This window comes from Glossina fuscipes, unplaced genomic scaffold (assembly GCF_014805625.2).
Source record: "Glossina fuscipes isolate IAEA_lab_2018 unplaced genomic scaffold, Yale_Gfus_2 148, whole genome shotgun sequence".
Lineage (NCBI taxonomy): Eukaryota > Metazoa > Arthropoda > Insecta > Diptera > Glossinidae > Glossina > Glossina fuscipes.
Genome location: NW_023998491.1, coordinates 1,237,370 through 1,257,557, shown reverse-complemented (window position 1 = coordinate 1,257,557; position 20,188 = coordinate 1,237,370). Strand labels below are relative to the sequence as shown.

Genomic DNA, 20,188 nt, shown 5'->3' with positions numbered 1-20,188 from the left:
TTTTTTTTTGGAATTCATGAGCGGATAGTGGGTCGTACAAGTTTGGTTTAAATTTGTCCCAAAAAGGAACATACGGTAGTCGGGCGGAAAAGTTATAATTTCTGAGAAGCATTTGAAGTGGATAAATATTCACCAATACTCCACGTTCTCCCGCCTTTTTCACTGAACGTTTTGAATAGCTTACTCTTTGCTCAAGGGTATGAAGTGTGGCTGCAAAAAGTAACATATGGTAGTCGGGCCGAAAAGTTGTAATTCCTGAGAAGCACTTGAAGTGGATAAATGTTCACCAATACTCCACGTTCTCCCGCCCCTTTCCACTGAACATATTCAATAGCTTACTCTTTGCTCAAGGGTATGATGTGTGGCTGCGAATTTCAAGAGAGATCGGTGGACTACTGGCAGTCAGTCATTCTTAAATAAAAGCGAAACTTTTGCACTTAAAATATATATTATTTTTATTCTTTTAATCTCATGAATAATTTAGATCACATTAATGGTTTCGTCTTTTTTTTTTATTCTCTTTACAGATCTCATAACATTTACAGTCTTCGATGTAGACACTTAAACTAAAGTAATATTGCCATTAATAATTCAATCGTGGAGAGGAGGAATTCTTTACACAAATAGTTAACAATTTTATGAAGGAAAAATTAAACGTTTTATTAAATTTATTAAAATAAATAAAAGACTAAATAACTCAACTAGAAAAACGCTTTGGTCAACGATTTCACTTTTTTTTACAACAGAAAACCCTTTTTTATATATAGATTTTATTTGGCAGAGAGGAGCGAAAACAAGGATATATTATCAACAATTGTTATATAAATCACTTTCCCGTACGTACGTTCATCGCTGTTTTTTGAAGAATAATGACGTAAGTGGAAAATTTTCTTAAATATGTATGTATGTATGTATGTATGTGTGTACTTAAAACATTTTTGTTGTCTCTTTTCTCATAAAAAATTCTTATTTAGCAATTTGACAATCATCCTAATGCCTTTGCCTTTGCCTATGTGTTATAATACGTTCACAATTATTTACTTCATTCTACAAATCGCATTGACTGTGAGAGTTTCAATTACAGGCAACAAACGAAATGACAAAGTTTTGATTAGACGCGGTTAACACGTATCTATTTGTGTTATTGAAAACATTTCAGACTCTACAGCACTAACAAGCAAGTAGATTATATTCGGTAAAGATCGAATCTTTTATACCCATCACCGTTATCCTAAAGAAGATCCTTAAACAAATTTTCATGCTCTGTAGTATCGGGTGAGAGCGACTAATCGATTTTTTAAAATAAAAATAGAGAAATTTATATGATGTATGCGTTGCACTTTATGAGTAACAAGCAAAACATGCGGAAAGCAAAAGTATTCGCAGTTGTGGTTGCACAGACGTGGGAACGCTGTGGACGCGTCCTTTGATCGCTTTGAATTATTTTCAAATTCTGTTGAAAGTTTGTAGGCGGACGAGAGCATGCTTTTAGTAGAGGTACTAAACGGTTGGGCCGGCGGATGGGTGGATAGACGGACAGACGGATATGCTTAGTTCTACCACGAATTTAAAACTGGACATGAATTTATATACTTCATTAGGTTTTTGAAGTCTGCTTCGGAGCGCTAAAAAGACATGGAATAAAAAATCACATCTTTATACATTATAATATAGGGCAGGCGTGGCCAATTTTTCCCATTCTTGTACAAGAATAAACGTTTAATGTACGTTCAAATTTTTGGCCATTTATCTGCTTTAGTTTATGGGTAATGAGCAAAAAGCCAATTTTTTGCTTTTGAAAAACACAGGTGCTCTCAGTTTACATGATGCTGTGGGCGTGTCCTTCAAACGATTCGGCCCATGTTAAATACCAATCAGCGTGCAAGAGCTTTCAATGTTTCTGCTCAATTTGAAATCTTTACTTTTGCGATCGGACGGATAGTTTATGATAGACATTACAAAGACGAACAGACGGACATGCTTAAATCGATTCAGAATTTGATACTAATCGAGAATACGTATACTATTTTAAAGCTTCCTCCTAAGTACTGCGAACGTTTTAACAAAATGAACATACCCTTCATTCTTGAGCGATGGGCATAACAAGAATCGCTTTAATTGCAACTGATAGACGATTTCACGTTGCGCTGCTAAACAGAAACGTAGTGAATGTTATATAAATTTAAACATTTAAGTTTAATCATTTCTTTAAATAAGCAACGTGTGGTCAATGACTTGATAACATATTGGGGTTACTGCTTACTGTTTCAAATATGTGTTAATGGCTCCCTTTGCCCTAAAAGTGATTTACAGACTGCTTACTGTGTTCACAGAATAATTTATGCTTTAGTAGTTGAGAGCATTTTAATAACCGGAAAGACTGTTCCTTCATTTCGTTTTCCTTTTACATCCATATCGAAATAATGAACAATTATCTGTTTAAAGCAGAGTCTTCCAAACTTCTTGGTACTGGGCTTAACCAACGAAAAGAAGAAACTCTTCTCGCCTTCGCCTTTTTTTTAGAGATACAATAATTCGAGCGAGGAGAGTCTTTCGGCAGAAAAAAAGTAGGCGTCAGAAGTAAGACTATCCCTTCAAATATAACCACACGTAGTACGGATTTCGGCCATTACTACTTCAGTATTTCTAATTTGCAAATCACCTTTGAAGTAATACAAGAACTACAGTTTGTCATAGCCTTCGCTCTCCTTGGTAGCACTCCTATAGGTTGAAAACAGCTGGCCCAACGAAGCAAAACATATATAGGGTCATCATCACATAGGAATGTTTTTATATATCTATCACGGAAGGATGACGCGCAAAAATAAAGCCATCGACTTCTTATTTGTCAAAAACATCGGAAGTTCTTGTACGCAGATTGGTATTGACAATGGGTCAAATCGGTTGAAGGACACATGTACAGCACAAGGAATAAAAATTTGCAGCGGATAAATCTACAAAAGTATGACCATATATACCGTGTCATGAAAATGGTAAAAGTTGGCAACGCCTTTCTAATGCTATAATATATAAAAGTTTAACTTGAAACGCAAGGTTCAAGAGTCGTATAAAGTATATAAAATTTTCCACAGTTACTGGTTCATAATACACCTAAGCATGTTCATCTGCTTGTCTGTCCACGTGTCCGTCTATCAAGTTGTGTAGTATTTGTGTTTCCGTTCGTAAAAATGAAGATAACGCTTACAAATTTGCAAAAGAGTTGAAAGTGGCACAAACAGGGCAAAGAACACGCCTACAAATCCCACACATCTGTATAACAGAAACAGGGAAAAACTTTCTTTTCCGTGTTTTTTGCTCTTTACATACACAGGATATAAATCTCCACAAAATTATTCTAAAAAAATAGAGAAAATCTGCCATGCCCACCTATATGCTATAGAATATGCAAATGTATGTTTGTCTTTTTTTTTCATTCTTTTATAGGATGACAGTGATGGGTATAAAAGATTAAGTCGCAACCGAATATAATTGTCTTACTTGTTTCTTTTAAAAACTCGAAAAGATATCAATAGGAATTTTTTTTTATTTTAGATATCAGTTCATGCCATTTTTAATAACAGCCCATGGACTTTTGCAAAAATTCAATCCTGAAGTATTTCCAATTTTTCCACACAAATCTGCTCTTATTTCACCAATAATAGCAATAAGGTGTTCATGGTTTATTGGGATAAGTCAATGTTCCCATACAGATCCAAAGTAAAACTTCCAATAGAGTTATAGAGCATGATCTTCTTGGCAAGCTCGCAAAGCCACCTTTGGAGATGCAAGATCGTTGAACTTTCCTCCCAATAAATTGCTTCAAAGCACGAAATGTAAGGCATGTTTCCACGTATCATCCAGATCGAAATCATCTAATTAACACTTTCAGCCCACAAACCACACCCAAAAGTTGTTTTTGTACATGTAAAAGTCCCTGAAAAACATCAGATGGGGCAACAGTTCTTATCTGCGCAGCCTTTTAGCCCAACGTGGCTGTACGCCGCATAGCTGTGTATATATTGTGTCGGGTGGGGTCCAAACAATATGTTGGAAAAAAATTTGCTCCAAATCTCAATGAGATGACTTGCTGGAAACACAATATGGATGACTATATGTTTAGAAGGAGACAAGAAAATTATGGGTGAGGTTAGCCGTACCTTATTATTCGTTTAATGTTTGCCATTAACTATTAACTGAAGTCTGCTTGGCACCAACAAATTTCATTTCTTTAATATCGTTAAATAACTTTTGTGCTAAAAAAAAAAAAAAAAAATGCCTTCAAAGTTTACACTCTAAGGATGTAAACTACAATAGCCCATTGCTGCTGGGCTGAAATTAAGGTGTGAATGATAAAATTTCTTCTCCCCAGGTGATAAATAAAATTAAACTTTCTTTTTTTCCTTTAATTATATTTCTAGTGTTGTTGTGCTTCTTTTTTGGTAGTTTTTTCTTTTTTGCTTTTTTTTTTGTTTTTTTTTTTTTGTTTTTGTTTTCCTCCATTATTTCTACGTTTGAGTAACTTTTAGCCTATGGCTCAGCAAAATTTCCCAACAGTTTTATTATTTTGTGTCTTTCAGCTGGAGTATATACTATATATATATATATATGTATATAAATAAATAAATAGTTTTTTCTGTTTGTTTGTTGTGTGTGTACTCGCCTTTTTAGCCTGAATATGTGATGAGTAAGAAAACTTTGCAACATTTTTGTTGATAACACAAACAGTTTCGGATTAAATGGGAAATATTTGCCGACAAGTGCAGTAAGTTTTTCCATTTTATTTTGAATACCGCAAAAAATAAGCCAAAAGAGGATTTAGTGAAATTAAAAAAAAATAAAATAAAATAATTATTAGAAAAACGATAACTCGGTGATAAATTTTAATTTAAACAATTTCAAAAATTGTTTATTTAACAAAAAAAAAAAAAAAAAAAAAAAACAAAAAAAACTTTTTTTTTTTTTTTTTTTTTTGTTTTTGTATAAAACTGACTAGGTCAGCTTTAATCGAACGTGTTTAGTGCGGTCATTATCATCTTTGTGTTAATAACAATCTAAGCGTGAATTACTGTTTTAGCCCTTTGTTTTAACGGGAACAATTTGAGTTTATGTGGGGAGGGATTTCAGATTTTAGTGCCAAAGTGTTTTCACATGTTAATATAGTGAAGTGTATGCACAAGTTTCATACTTCGAACGGATGGATAAAAGACTTCATCGTTCGTTTAAAGTTTTCTAAGTTTGTATGATGTGGTTGTGTGTGTGTGTGTGTGTGTGTGTGCAAGTGTGATTTATTAAACATAATGGAGTGTGATGTGAAAAATTCTATCGTAAAAGCCATCGGTTTGAAAAGTTGTTGCAAATCAATTTAAAAATAGAACACTCAGCCGTTATCGACGCTTTTGTATTCATAATCGTGATCCTAAAAAGATGGAAAAGAGTTAAATTATCATACTCTATAAGAGTAACAGGGCGTGGCTGGTTTTTACCTATTTTCAGAACGAAAGCCGAAATTTATGTGGGCTACGTGTTGCACTTTATAAGTGAAAAGCCAAAATGTTGCATATACATGTGGGGGTTGGAGGTGTGCCCGTTGGCTGGTTTGGCTCATTCTTTTTGCAAATTTTTGGCAATATTTTCATTTTCGTTAACGGGAGAATGTTTACCACAAATAGTCGCCGTTGCTCTGACAGACAGACAGACAGATGGGCAGATTGGCATATGTGGGTGCACTCCAAATTTGGAACTGGCCAAGAACTTATGCACTCTATGAAGTTTTCGAAGCTTGCTTCTCTGTGATAAAGATTTTGAAAAAAAATGAAATGACGACACACAAAGTGAACAAGCGCAGCATGGTCCATAGAATCTACGTTAAAATTTTTGTAAATTTATCTCCTATAGTTGTTGAGGGGTAATGAGCAAAAAACGAATTCTTTATTCTTTTTGAAAAACGGAGATGTTCTCATTTTACGTAGTACTGTAGATGATTGGTCCATTTTCAATATCGACCTTCTTCTAAGAACTTCCAATGTTCCAATGTGCAGGAGAACAGACTTTGCACAGACGGACAGACGGACATACTTAAATCGATTTAGAATTTGATGCTAATCAAGAATACTTTGCGGTATCTTTGATACTTCCTTCTAGGCGTTCCAAACGTTTTGACGAAATGACTATACGCTTCGCCCTTCAGTGATGGGTATAAAAATGCAAACAAGACCACACTAGTTTAGTGATAATGCAGTAGAGAATGGCGCGCATGCGTTATAAATATAAATCGTAAAAAAAACGTTAAGGAAGCTGTGGCGAAAAAGTGGAAAGGGACTTCCACTCCTTTCCAAATAGTTTTATTTATTAATATTATGTGTTATTTGCTTTTATTTGTAAGAAATATTCTTTGCTCTTAGCCAGAAGACAAGCTTATTTCTTATTGTACGAATCAATTAAGAAACATTTTTGGGATCAAGATAAGCCTGTCTGTCCGTCTATTCGATGTCCACTCATGCGTTTTTGTCCGCTGACATGTTTGGATCAAAGGACAAATTGTACTGAATATGAATAGGATGGGACCATGGTGACGACTACTCGCCATATAAGAAGATGAAATAAAAATTTTCCTATAAATAAGCATTCGCATGAAAAATGTGTGTCTATGTCGAAACAAAGTGTAAGTTTGCATATTTTCGCACCTAAATAGGAGCAATTCTATCCTAGGTGAAGTTTTGTGAAGCTCTTCAGGTCGATGTTGGTTTAGATTTACACAAGTATTTAAAAAAAAGTAAAAACCGCAAGTTGTCTATGAAATGTGTGGTTTTTAACCAGTTAATCAGTGTATGATGACTATATACGTTGTGATCCGTCCTTCTGTCCTTGTCGAATTTTTCCATAAAATTTTATTATTATGAATGTGCGTGCATTTGAAAGGTATTTTAGAAAAAATTTTGGTCTTCCTCACTTCTTATCGCACACAATCTGTGTCTGACAAGTTGCGAATGTACGAATATATCGCGAAAAAAGAGATCGATACGGATAGCTGTTCAAGCGTCCCATTTTAAGCGACTATAATTAATACATACTGAAGGCTCGATTTCAATCTTCGGAGTGCTTTACTATTTGATTGCACACATCTTTCCTGTTTCTAGACCATTTTATCAAAAGAAAATATAAAAAGAAGAAGAACGCAAACAAATCAGGCAATGGGTGGTGCATTATTTATTGAACTATGTGTTTGATGCTTAAATTTCACAAACGACGAGAAAGGTTTTATTTGATTTTTAAATTATGGTAAGCAAGAGAAACGGAAAAACATTTTCCTTAATTATCGCAAATCAACATTTCTCCTAATATAAAAAGTTTAAAAGAAAATAATACAAAAAAGCCAAGAAGGAAGAAATTCCGAAACGGAAGACTTGAGTATTTTGTGTGTTTGCATAAATTAAATTGAAAAAAAAAAACAAACAAAGAAAATTCCATTTTACAATATGTGAATGAAAATTCTAAAAAGATATTCAAATGCCTGTCTAATGAGAAGAAGGAGGTAGGGCTGTAGGTGGTGGCCCCCTACCCTTATTATTATTATTATTATTATTGCATAAAACATCAGTGCTTGTGTCAGTCGTTTACTACAATCGTTGAGCTCTATTGAGAGAGTCAAGAGAGTTTCCTTTACACATATTTGTGTGTAGAGATGTATGCCTTCTCATGAATACAGCTCGGACTAATTAAAACTGTCAACTAAAGGAATGCATTTTTCTTTCTCTTTTCGTCCTTTGTTTTCGCTTTTTTTTTCTTTTTTTTTTTGTTGAAAAAATGCCTATAAAAGGTCTCTGCCTCATTAAAGTGTGTCTCTCCTTATTATTGATAAAATTCATCTAAAACAAAAACAAAAAATTACTATTAAAAAAACAAAAAGCTAATAGAGAGTTAATTGTCTCTTTAGAATGATTTACAATGAACCGATTCGATGGCCATAAATAATCGAATGAATGACTTATTGATTAATTTTGTCTTATATATAAAAAAAAAAAAAAATTTATTTCTATTTTATAACTCACACACACATTTCTTAACTTGTGTCTGCATGCAAATTTTATTGTTCACAACAGGTTTGTCCAAGCTTTCAGTTGTATGTTTGTTCATTGCGCAACCCACTCCAAAGCATATATATGAGGCGCAATAAGCAAAACAACAAAACGCCCCAGCAAGATTTATAAATATATACTCAACTTTTAACAGAATTTAAGCCATAATAACTTTTTATATACCTACAGTCTCGAATAGCATTAAATCCACCCCTTCGAAGATCTGATCATTAAGTGCTCTAAACTAATAATAATAGTTACGATCATCTCCGTTTACTCTCTTTCAAAATTCTGAAGTTCATTATATTTTTTTTTTTGCTTTATCTTCCAACAGGAAGTAATTTCAGTCACACAGCCGACAAGTTGGACAAGCCTGGCTTAGACAAGTTATTTTTTCTTTTTATAGTAATTTTACTATTTTTCTATAATGATTTTTAAATAATAATAAAATTGAATTATGACGCTGTTAAAAAATAGCTACCGTAATTTTTCGGGCTATAAGACAGACGCACTTTATAAGTTTATAAGATGCTTTTTGGAAACCTATATATTTCAATGTTACTTTCGGATCGAAATTTTGATTTATTGTCAATATAACTCAGTTCATCGTCACTTCTACTTAATGCCACCGTTCGTGTTACTTTCATTTATATTGTTGTTGTCACTCTTAAAATTTGCGAGACGATTTATTCAACAAATATTTTAATGTTTGAGTCCATTTTTCAATGAAAAGACGACGCGTCTTATAGTCCGAAAAATGCGGTAGATTTGTACGACTATATATGTGTTTGATGTACGCATTTATTTATTAATGAATAGCTGAATAGGCCAAGAATAGTGATTTATAACTTAATGATCGTGGTTTCAAATCCCACTGGAGTAGAGTTTACTCTGGTTGTAGATATAATGAAAGCTCACCCACCGAAGACTTAATGACTGAGCATAAACCTGCTAGGCTGCGGGTACCTCACTATGTCTTTCTTTCTTTACTAATTTTTTTTCTGGCCATCACCGTGTTCCACGTATAGCGAATGTACGGAGTCCCCTGTTTGGAGAGCTTACGAACTGCGCGAAGATCAAATCTTTGAATAAAAAGTATTCAAGAAATTCCAAATTCCCGTAAATCATATTAAATTCACTTTCATTTTCTTTTTCTATCCCTTTCAAGCCTCGAAGGAAAATTCTTTTTATATATATACGAACAATATTACTATCAAAGTTCAGTTAGCCTCTTAAAGCAGTATTTATTTTTTTAAATGAATATGTTGGTGATCTTGTCGCAAGGACATATATTAGTTTGGCTGTGACCCACCTAACGACCCGTTCCCGTATTTCTGCACCTTTGCGGACCCGCGTGCTAATCAAGCCTTGTTGCACCGATCTGAACAAAGGAGTAATCACAAGGCGCCATGTCTAAGGAGTGCGATGGATGCGGCAGAACTTTCCATTCGAGCTGCAACAGTGTTTCCTGAAAAAGTCCTCCAACAAGTGCCCAAAAAAAGGCATTTTCAGTCAATTCGTGTCGCCACTTGTGAACCGTTGAACTCAAAACCGACAATTGGGATATAGTGGAGCAGCATCCCCATAGGCTCTTGAACGTGTTCGCCAACAGATTTCTTCGAATAAAGAACAAAATTAATGAATTTGGAAGAAGAAGATTATTGAACGCTCCATGTTTAGCGTCAGTGTACGGTGAATATATCAATAAGGTTAAATGGAAAACTGTTCCTTTAAGTAAAGGAAGGCCAAAACTCTCTAATTCGAAATTTATGTTGATTGGTATTTCCCATTTCTTTATCATTTCTACCTATAGAAGTTTCTGATAAAAAATTTTGCATACACGTAATAGCTAAGTCTTTTATGTATACCTGTGTGAGTCAGCTTAAAAAATTTTTTTTTTGGTAAAAATATTTTGTGTGTAAAGCATTCGTAATAATGCAATCACTCAAAAACTTTGCGTGATATTATTGACGTAAGCCATTTTGCGTCTTTGCTCAAACACCACTACTACTTCGCTTCTGTGTTGGGATATATCTAATAATTGACCGATATTGAAAAGTTAATAAAATTGTTACAAGAAAAAAAGTAAGAAGGAGAAGCAAGTGGAAAGCAACTATAGCGCGCACCAATTTATTTCATTTATAACAATTATTTATATAACAACTTTTCAGAACAAGACTTTCTATAAAGAAATGGTCGAAAAAGATGTTCGATTCGAAATATTTTCAATACATGTTCGCCCTTGGACTACAATATGTAAATTTCATCAATATGTCTTCAAAAAATGGTTATCTGAAACAAGAAGACAAGATAGGCGCAGAGGGTTTAGATCAATGCAAGACAAGCTTAGATCAATGCAAGAAATGATTCCGATTTTTTCATAAAACGAATCTAACTTTTCCTTACTATCCTAGTGTTTTGTTAAGGAATCGCTGGCAATAAGTTGTTATTGAGCTGCGGAAAGCAAAAAACAAAAACATTGAGTTTTAAGGAAAAGAAAGAACTGAATTTTGCGGACGAGACGCATACACGACTATAAAATTTGTTTTGAAATCATTTTCCAGCGAAAAATATTTGCGTCATGAAAGACGTGTCATTTCGAATTGTTGATCAGCGCGCTTTTGGCTTGTGCGTTAACGTTGTGGACTGCGAACTCTACAAACCTGCGGACTGCTGGAAATCGTCATTTCATTCTAGTTTGAATACAAAGCAGTCGAAAAGCAAAACAAGTTGATTCTGCATAAAATTGAATAGAAGGAAACCTTTAAGTCATATCAAACAGTCGCTTATTATTAAATGTATTTCTTTTCTCTTTGTTAACCCTCTTGCACGCATTGAAAAAGAAAGCCCAGAGCATAATGTCGCTGTATTATTATCGCACGTAAAAAAATGAAATACACAAAGAGAGAGAGAGAGAATGAAAATTCGTACAATGATAAAATTTTTCTTATTTATTATTATAATAAACGATAAATAGCAGGTTTTTATTATATAATCATTTTTGCAGTTCTGTAAATAGTAATTGATAATGAGGCAACAATAGCAAGTCATGGCATCAGCAACATGATTACAACAATTACAGGGCTAGAAGTAAATCATCACCGTAGCTAACACATCATTAACAATACGCTCTGTCATATTATGGGCAAAGAGAGTGCACTGTTTTTTTTTTTTCGTTCAGATGAAGACGCCTTTAAGCTAAATTGCGTAGCAATTAGTCAGTCGCTCAAGTTTCGTTCAATTATAAATCTGTAATGTTGAACAATCACTTTTTGCTGCTACCATTGAGTTTTTATTCTTTTTCCCAGAATCTATCTGTCAATCTCGCCATTTTATATAGTTAGTTCACAAAAATGCGAATAGAAAAAGGCCAATAGCAGTAGCGTAGAGTAGGGATTGCGTAAACAAGTAAACACAATTACGAAAAACTGCAAAGTAAAAGAAAAGAAAAAGGATACATATATATATATATATATATGTCTATAACTTTCTGACGAAATCGATCGAACGCGACTACTGCTTGAAACAAAAATTGATTGAATGAATCGTGTTCGTATCCATCCACTATTTCAAAACTTCGTTGTTACTTTTGAACATGTCAGTAGGCAAATAGGGTTTTTGTGTTGTTGTATATATAGAAATTTTGACGGGCTTTTATCGACATCGAATGCTTTAGGCCGCGCAAGCCATTACCAAAAGTGCATTGAAATGTTTGCTCTCTTTAGAAACGCAAATAGCATGCAGACGTAAGGATTGATGGACATACTTAACACGATTTCGAGTGTCATGGGGACAAAGGGTACATTGCGGTATAACTATGATTTGTATTACAAGACAAGAATAATATTATTATATATATATTTCAAACGGAGAGCAATGTGTGCCAAGCAAGAAATGATAAGAAGTAAGAAAGTTATATTCGGTCGTGACCGAATTTTTTATACCCATCACCCGTTATCCTGAAAAAGACAAAAAGTGCAACGGAACGAAATTTTCATGCTCCAAAATACGAGTGCGCGCGGTTGATTTTTTTTAATCAAAATAACAATTTTTGTCGTATAGGCGCGTAGGTGTTACAGCCGTGACCTTGGAAGAGTTTAAGTCACTTCCAAGTTCTTTGTAGGCGGTATTCTTTTTTTTTTGTGGACAAGATAATGTTTATCACAGATATTACACAGTTACGCAGACAGGCGGGTGGACAGGCGAACAGACGGTGTTTAGATACATTTCAAATTGAAAGCTGGCTAAGGATTTATATATCCTATGGAGATTTTGAAGCTTATATCTGCACCTTATAAAAGTATTGAAAAAATATTACATTTTGATACACTATAATATTGGCTAGACGGCGTCAATTTTTTCCATTTTTGTGCAAGTCCTAGAGCCTCGCCCGTAGAACATGCGTTCAAATTTTTGTACATTTATCTAGCTTCAGTTTATGAGTAATAAGCAAAAAAACAATTTTTTGCTCCTTTGGAAGAGGTGTTCTCAGTTTGCGTGGGCGTGTCCTTCGACAGGTTTGGCCCATTTTCAATGCCAACGAACTTCCAATGTTTCTGCCAGGTTTGAAGTCGATGGCTTCATTTTCGTGGCTACAGGAATGTTCACAACAAACATTACGCGGACGGACAGACGGACATACTGAAATTGATTTAGAATTTGATGCTGATCAAGAATATATATACTGTACGGAGTCTCTAATACTTCTTTCAGGGCGTTGCAAACGTTTTGACAAAGTCAACATATCTCTCATTGTTCGGTATTGGGTATAAAAAAGATATACGAGATTATGCCTTATCTTCTCTTTTTGTTTATAGAGCTACGACATCGGTTTCTTTAATCAGAAGAATCGACAGGTGTAGATCTAAATGTCGCAAACGTCGGTGAAAGAATTGTTTAAATTTTTCTCTTGTTCTTATTCGCTTTGATGCTCTAATAATTTTTTTTTTTTTTTATATATAAAAAAATGTTCATATTTAATGTTTATTGGTTTTGTTGTTGTGTACTTTTAACCAGTTTTATAAATGAAAAAAAAAAATAAATAAATAAATAAAAAAAAAATGGTTTAAACACCTGCTTACGATTAAACAAGAGTTAGTTGGCAATAACGAGAAGAGAGTGAAAATTCTACACAACAACCTCTTTTCATATTACACTTGACTGCATACACTAAACAGCGCAATATTTGACGTCCATATTAATCATCATTCATTAGTCTTTTCCCCGTAAGCATTGTGCACTTGCGCGCGAAACTCCGCAATACTTGAAGTACCGAAGGAGTGCTAATTTTATTTAAATTAATCCTAAAAGTTTCGTTTTCGATTGCTTTTATAAATAAATGATGAATATTGTAATGCATTGCCCGTTGGAGTTGCATGTATGTTTTGTAGCCATCAACCTTAAAGTTTGCTGATTGATTAGTAATCACTTGGAAGAAGTCTGCTCTTTAGTAATATATAATCCAATGCAAATCCAATGTATGAAAAGTGGTTTGCAATTCTTACACTACTTGCTTTTTTAAAAATATCTTCGCTGAACACTCCTTACCACTTCCCCTCCCTTTTCCCGTAAGACAAAATGCCAACAAACCGTACTATCATTATTATGGCGGAGTCTGATAGCATTTGTGGATCAGAAAGCTCAGTTACTTATAATAATTTTTTCTAGTATACTTCAACTGTTTCACGTAGCCTTGCCCTCGGTTAGTAAACTGTTTTATATTTCCTCCCACTTGAAAGTGAGATTAAACTAATTCTGTCACTGCGCTTGTAGACCATTAGAGGCTTTTCGATATCTGTTGGACTTTGAGTTGATATAGCCGCCGTATCCGCCGTGAGGGGGGTATTAAGTTTCCTCTGTTATCCTTATCCGCTAACCAAAATAAATTTAGAAGCTACGCTTTTTTCTACCCATCATCTAAGGGTGGGGGGTATGTTCATTTTGTCAAAACGTTTGCAACGCCCAGAAGGCCACACAAACTATGTATATTTTTGACCAGCATCCAATTTTAAATCGATTTAAGCACGTCCGTCCGTATGTCTAATGTTTGTTATAAACATTCTCTTGCCCGCAATAACGAAACTATTGATTTAAAATTTGTCAAATATATTGAAAGTTCTTGCCCGCAGGTTGGTATTCACAATTAGCCAAATCGGTTGAAGGTCACGCCCACAGCATCACGTAAATTAAGAACACTTCTGTTTTTCGACAGGACTAAAAAGTTCGTTTTTGCTCATTACTCGTCAACTACAGCAAATAAATGTAAAAACTCTCTGGGCGGTGCTGTAGGACTTGTACGAAAATAGAAAAACATGGCCATGCCTACCCAATATTATAGTGTATAAAAGTTTAATATTTTTCTAAAGCCTTTAAAAAAAGGCGCAGAAACAGGCTTCAAAAGCCCCATAAAGAGTATATAAATGCTTGGTCAGTTTTAAATTTGAAATGCGCCTAAACACGTGCGTTTGTTCGTCTGTCCATCTGTCTGTTCGCGCAACTATTTGTGCTGAACATTCTCTCGCTAAGAAAAATGTATATATCACCTACAAATTTGGAAAAGAATTTAGAACTTAACTTAAACTTTTCCAAGGACATGCCTGCAACGCCCACAAATGGCTAGGCAAACAAATCTTTCAGTATAAAAATAGAAAAAATCAAACGCGCCCACTTCATATTTTATAGAGTATGAAAATTTTGTTCCTTTCCTTCCTTCCTCTGTCTTTTTTGGGATAATGATGATGATGATGATGGGTATGAAAGATTCGGTCACGACCGAATATAATTTTCTTACTTGTTAGTAACGAGGCTTGCTAATGGCAATATCATACGTCATTGATATTATTTTGCTGGCAATCATTAAAAGGAGTTTGCATAAACCATAATGATAAGGATAAGGAATTTGCGTGAACTACTGCTCCCCATGGATCGTCTAATTATATATATCAATGACATCTACGAAGTGTGTTTATCGCAATCTCTAGAGAAGTCTTTCATATCTATGCGAAGATTGAAAGAAATTAATAAAAAAAAATTTTTCGTTTCGAATGCTTATTTTTCGTATTGATGAAAGCAATCGACGCATGGGGAAAGAAGGTATTGATTATCGATAATTGATCGTTGAGTCAGTCATTTATCGATAATAACACATCATGTATGAATATTATTGAAACAAAAGCAAAAAGCAGATTGTTTCTAAAGTTTTAATCGCTGTAATGCCTCTTAGTGTAATATGGAAGAGGCAGAGGGTTTGTCATGCTTTCAACCAGTTCTCTACTACATGCAATTTGCATTTGAGAGGGAATTTTTATTTGCTTTACTCTGACATCTTTGAAGGTCAACAATTGCTGGACAAGAACGTCGAGGATAAACAAAATAGCAATATACGTTTGTAGGCTTTTTATTACTAACTTCCATTAGAGCAATATGTTAACTTTATCTCAGTTCTTTTTTTTTTTTGTTTTTTGTTTTTGATTTCGCTTAAAGTGAGTTACGCACATTATGTTGTTGCTAGTGGTGGTGGTGGTGTTTTACGAAGCAGTTGTGTTAAAGCTTATTTGCGAAAAGCCATAAGACATGATTTTTAGTTTTTAAATTTTATGAGCTGCTGCCTTGAAAAATCTTTAGGCGCAAATGAGCGAGAAAAGCAATAAGAATAATCATAATAACGAATAACACATTTCTTAAGAAATACATTTCTGTGGGTTGGTATAGATGGTTGGTTGGTTGGTTGGTTGGTTGGTTGTTTGTTTGGTTGTTTGGTTGTTTGGTTGGCTGAATGCAACGGTGACTGCGCGCTTTGTTATAAAAAAAAAAAGCAACAAAACTAAACTAGTAAATGTAAAGGAAAAGAACACATGCGGCTTGTAAAAACTTTGAGCTTAGACTACTAGACTTCGATAGCGATTGAATGGTTATACCAATACGAAAATACAAACATTTACACTTACACGCAAACACATATGCATGCATTCAGTTACTCATACATCAGATTTTGATATTCATGGGATGTTTTACTAAATGCGGAGAGTTAAAACCTTAAAAACGTTATATATATATATATATGTATATGTGAGGAGAGAATACGATCGTGGAGTCACATGTGTGCGTGTGCGTCTGTGTGGGAAAATGAAATGTATTAACTAACTTAGCTAAAAACTGATGGAAAGAAATGACTTGAATCGCATTGAATCTCAAATGTACAAGATTCAGTTATTGTTTTGCGGTTGCTGGTTAGAGACTCGTTAGTTAATTAAATGCGCTTGTTGATGTTGCTATTCGAACGATCTTTGCTTAGCTTAGCTTAGTGTGTTACCGTTTGTCTTTATGTATACATATATGTGCATGTGTTTTTGTGTGCGATTCTAATAGCGATCTAAAGCGATCCTTTGATGTTATGTAAAATAAAAATTTTTAATATAAAAATTTAAAAAAAAAAAAATATGAAAAAACTTTATGCAAAAACATCTTTCACTCATAAGAACCGCTCGAATAAATGCGTTATTAAAGCTAGTGATGATAATGATGTATGTCACGAACCCATATTAGCTTATCAGTCAACACTGAGCGAAACTCAATCAGCCCCACCGCCACCACCCTCAGCCACCACGATCACATCGTATAATCGAATGTTACGCGAAACGAAACCCCCGAAATATACGCCTCGTTATCCTTTCGTGAGTCCGGTAAATTCTGATCATACGAATTTACGTAAATTCCATCATCCTTGCGTGCCTATGCTTGAAGATATACCATATTATTCGATAACTGAATTGGATGATTTGCATTTACTTGATCATCGGCATCCGGAATTTCATCAAATGTTACGCATGCAACAAACCAAAGTTTATCATAATCACAATGAATTGGTGCTACAGCTTCCCATGGCCTCTGAATTTGATTCGCATGACCTAAATGTGACGCCATTGGCTTCACCCATATATGAAGCACCACAAATAGTTGGCTTTGTCGGCAATTCCGGACAAAAGTCACAAAGGAATTACATGTTAACACCAACCTCGTTAACAAATCTATCGTCAGCGTCATCGACATTGTCGTCGTCGTCGTCCATATCAACATCATCAGCGACCACTTCGCCAACAATGTTGCGCATGTCGTGTTCTGCTAATGTTAAGAGTGCGAAAAGTTTAAACTCAATAACACCGCCTCCACAAACCACTATAACTTCTACAAGCACCGCGTCGCATGATTACAATATTTATGAATCGTATAAACGAAATCAACCGCAGTTTTTTAACAGTTCAATATTGGCAGCAACAACAAGTTTCGCGTACGTATTTAAAATAAAAATCATAAATATTATGACAAAAAAGTTGAAAATTACTTATCGCCATTGTCGGTGGTGGGTAGAGTTCGATTACGAAAGACTTAATTTTTTTATTTTTATTTTTTTTTTTTGTATTTTCATCAAATCTTTTTCTGCAGACATATGAAGAACAAAGAAGTCTTTCACACTCTTTTGTTACTTAGCTCCTAAGTAATAGCAATCCTGAGCTCTATGCTATTACATTGAAAATAATATTTTTAAAAATTGTTCAGTTTTTCTTTTCAATGGATCGGTTCTCTTGTTCGCATTAGTTAAGAATTAAATAATAAATGCTTCGAGAGAGAGAAAGAGTGAGAGATTCTATTACAGCTTACAGCTTTTAGAAATTATTCCTCTTGGCGAAAGCAACATTTTGTGTTTAGCCGCTTGATACGTTAAGCGAATATTTTAAAATTACCCCAACTGTTATAGAAATGGTGATCGCTTCGAAGAAGAAACTTTTTATTGCGGATGTTGTTTTTTATATCGTTTGCTTTAATTGTTTTTTACTTTTTGTAATCATGGATGTTGTGGGTTGGAATATTGACTTGGCTTGGCTGATAACATGCAGCATTCCGTTGATCCACTCAAATAGTATCGCGCCATGACTTTTGAATTTCTAGCTTGCCCTTCGCTTCGTGCTATATAATTTTTATCTTCGGATTGTGTACCTTGGTCTCATTTGCCGCGCGAGTTAAGCAATGGAGGAAAAGCGAGGGACAAAAGTTAAAAGCAAAGCTATACCGCGCTTTATACATTTCAAAGTATTAACGTGTGGCGTAAAGCTTGAAGGCTCGTTCACGTGAAGAGGTCACTGTATTATCCGGTACGGTGAAGGACTAGTTTCGATTTCTCTTGAAAAAGAGTTCAAAACTATTTATGTATAATTTCTCTTAATTTACTTCTCCGCTTGGGCGGACATTATCTGGAGCTTTCTGAACCGGGATAGGTTACTTTTTAGAAAGCGAATTTCTAAACAAGCTTTCGGTCATCGTAGCGTTGCTTTTTAGCATCGTATGGTACTGAAGGCAGAATCACATCTTTTCTTTTGTACCGGACTCTATGTACGTAGCATAAATTCGCTTCGGCACTAACAAAGGTAATACAATTTAAGTGCGCAAACTTGCTACCACCTTTTTAGGCTTATTAGCCTAAATGAATTTTTCCAACGATCGTTCTATTTACAGTGCACCTCTATCGTATATATATGCAGTAAATCTTTTATAAAAACTAATAATTTTCAATTACTTTTCTTGCAAGAGTGATTATCTCTCGTAATCAGGCAAAGAGAGAGTTTTCTTTTTTTTTTCGTTCGCTTAATTTGATAAATGAAAATAATGGATTCTTTAAAATTATTAAAAAAATGAATAATCATAATAATTAATAGGTTGTAAACCTGTGGTGTGGAAAGCAAAAACAGATTTTCTCTGTAACCAATGAATAAGTTTGCGTTTTATTGCCAATCTGTTAAAAAAAAAAGATAATAAGATTGCATCTAATTAAGACTCAGGTACCGCGCGAAGAAAGCACAATGAAAACACGAATTTGTCGAATCCTTGGAAAGCTATCTCAGGTATGCACTCTGTTCGATAATATTGCAAATATTGCAACGCTCCGTGCAGCTGTGTTGCTTGAGGAACAGAGTCGAGGTAAGCGATGCGTAAGAAACTTATTTAGAAACTTAAGACACTATTATCTGTGCACTATTTGCGTTGGGTGTAAAAATTTTGAAAAAATCTTTCATCAACGGTTTGCATTTTTTACTTGAATAAGAAATAATGGAGATCAGTGACTAGCAAACTTTTTTTCCCTTAACGATCATAAACAATTACATATTTTAAAAGATTTTATCTTACATGAGCTAAGCAAATAATTCAATTAAGTAAATGACTTTAAACTTCGTCATAAACCGGTTGAAACATTTGTTTATTCTACGTGAGAGAGTTTGTGTTTGGGAACACCTGCCTTTTTTTTGATTATGTTGAAATAGTTGCATATTTGTTGCATAGCATTTAATGCTTACATGTTGTGGCATAGTAATTTATTTTTTTTTGTTTTTGTTTTTTACATGAAGTACGTGTTTCGCAGTGATTTTTATTTTACGAAAACAAACTGCAACATGAATTTTGACCATATTTGATCAATGATTATAGTTGTCGCAGAGATGTCGTGAGATGTTTAGGCAAAAGCAAAGCAAAACTATTAGCCGCAAGCCGTAAGCAAATCAAGTCTTGGCTTCTACACAAATGCCTTAAGAATTAAAAAAATTTTTTGTGCTCTTATTTGTGAAAGTGGTGTAAGTCAAAATTTAGAAACAATGAATTTATCAGTTATTTCAAATCACATTAGTTTAAAATAAATTAATTCAATGTAATTTTTACAATATCGTCAAAAATTAACCATTAATTAGAATTCATTTAGTGTTAATTATGAAAGTGGTCCAAGTCAAAAATTTGTGAATAACACTTTGAGGAAGAGAAATTACATGTTAGACAAAGTCATGATTTACATTTTCAGAATGCCGAACGGGCTAGAAATTGTCTTGTAGAAGACTAGAAAGAAGCAAAAGAAAATCCCGGCAAACACTCCCGTATCCAAAACATTCTGTTTCGTTAGCTTATTATAAGCGATAAATGTGTACATATACAACTTGGGTTACTATAATTTCCATAATGACAATGTCAAGAGGTATGTATGGGATGGAAGGATAGCTTCAAAGGATGCATAGGAAGTGCCATCATGCATTGTGATGCGTATGGATGATATAACTACTCAGAAACAAGTAATAGCT

General features: G+C 34.3%; 1 protein-coding gene across 5 annotated transcripts in view; it reads left to right on the top strand.

The window, feature by feature from the left end:
• The first annotated feature begins 527 nt into the window (after window positions 1-527).
• LOC119641419 (protein enabled) overlaps window positions 528-20,188 on the top strand; it is a 30,218-nt gene continuing 10,557 nt past the window's right edge. For 3 of the 5 annotated variants that reach the window (XM_038040106.1, XM_038040105.1, XM_038040104.1), the window contains exon 1: window positions 16,123-17,361. In XM_038040106.1, the coding sequence (XP_037896034.1) occupies window positions 16,514-17,361 (848 nt within the window). In that variant the 5' untranslated portion in view covers window positions 16,123-16,513. Of the gene's footprint in view, window positions 875-16,122; window positions 17,362-20,188 lie in introns of those variants that run through there. The other 2 variants (XM_038040109.1, XM_038040107.1) reach the window with 2 other exon arrangements.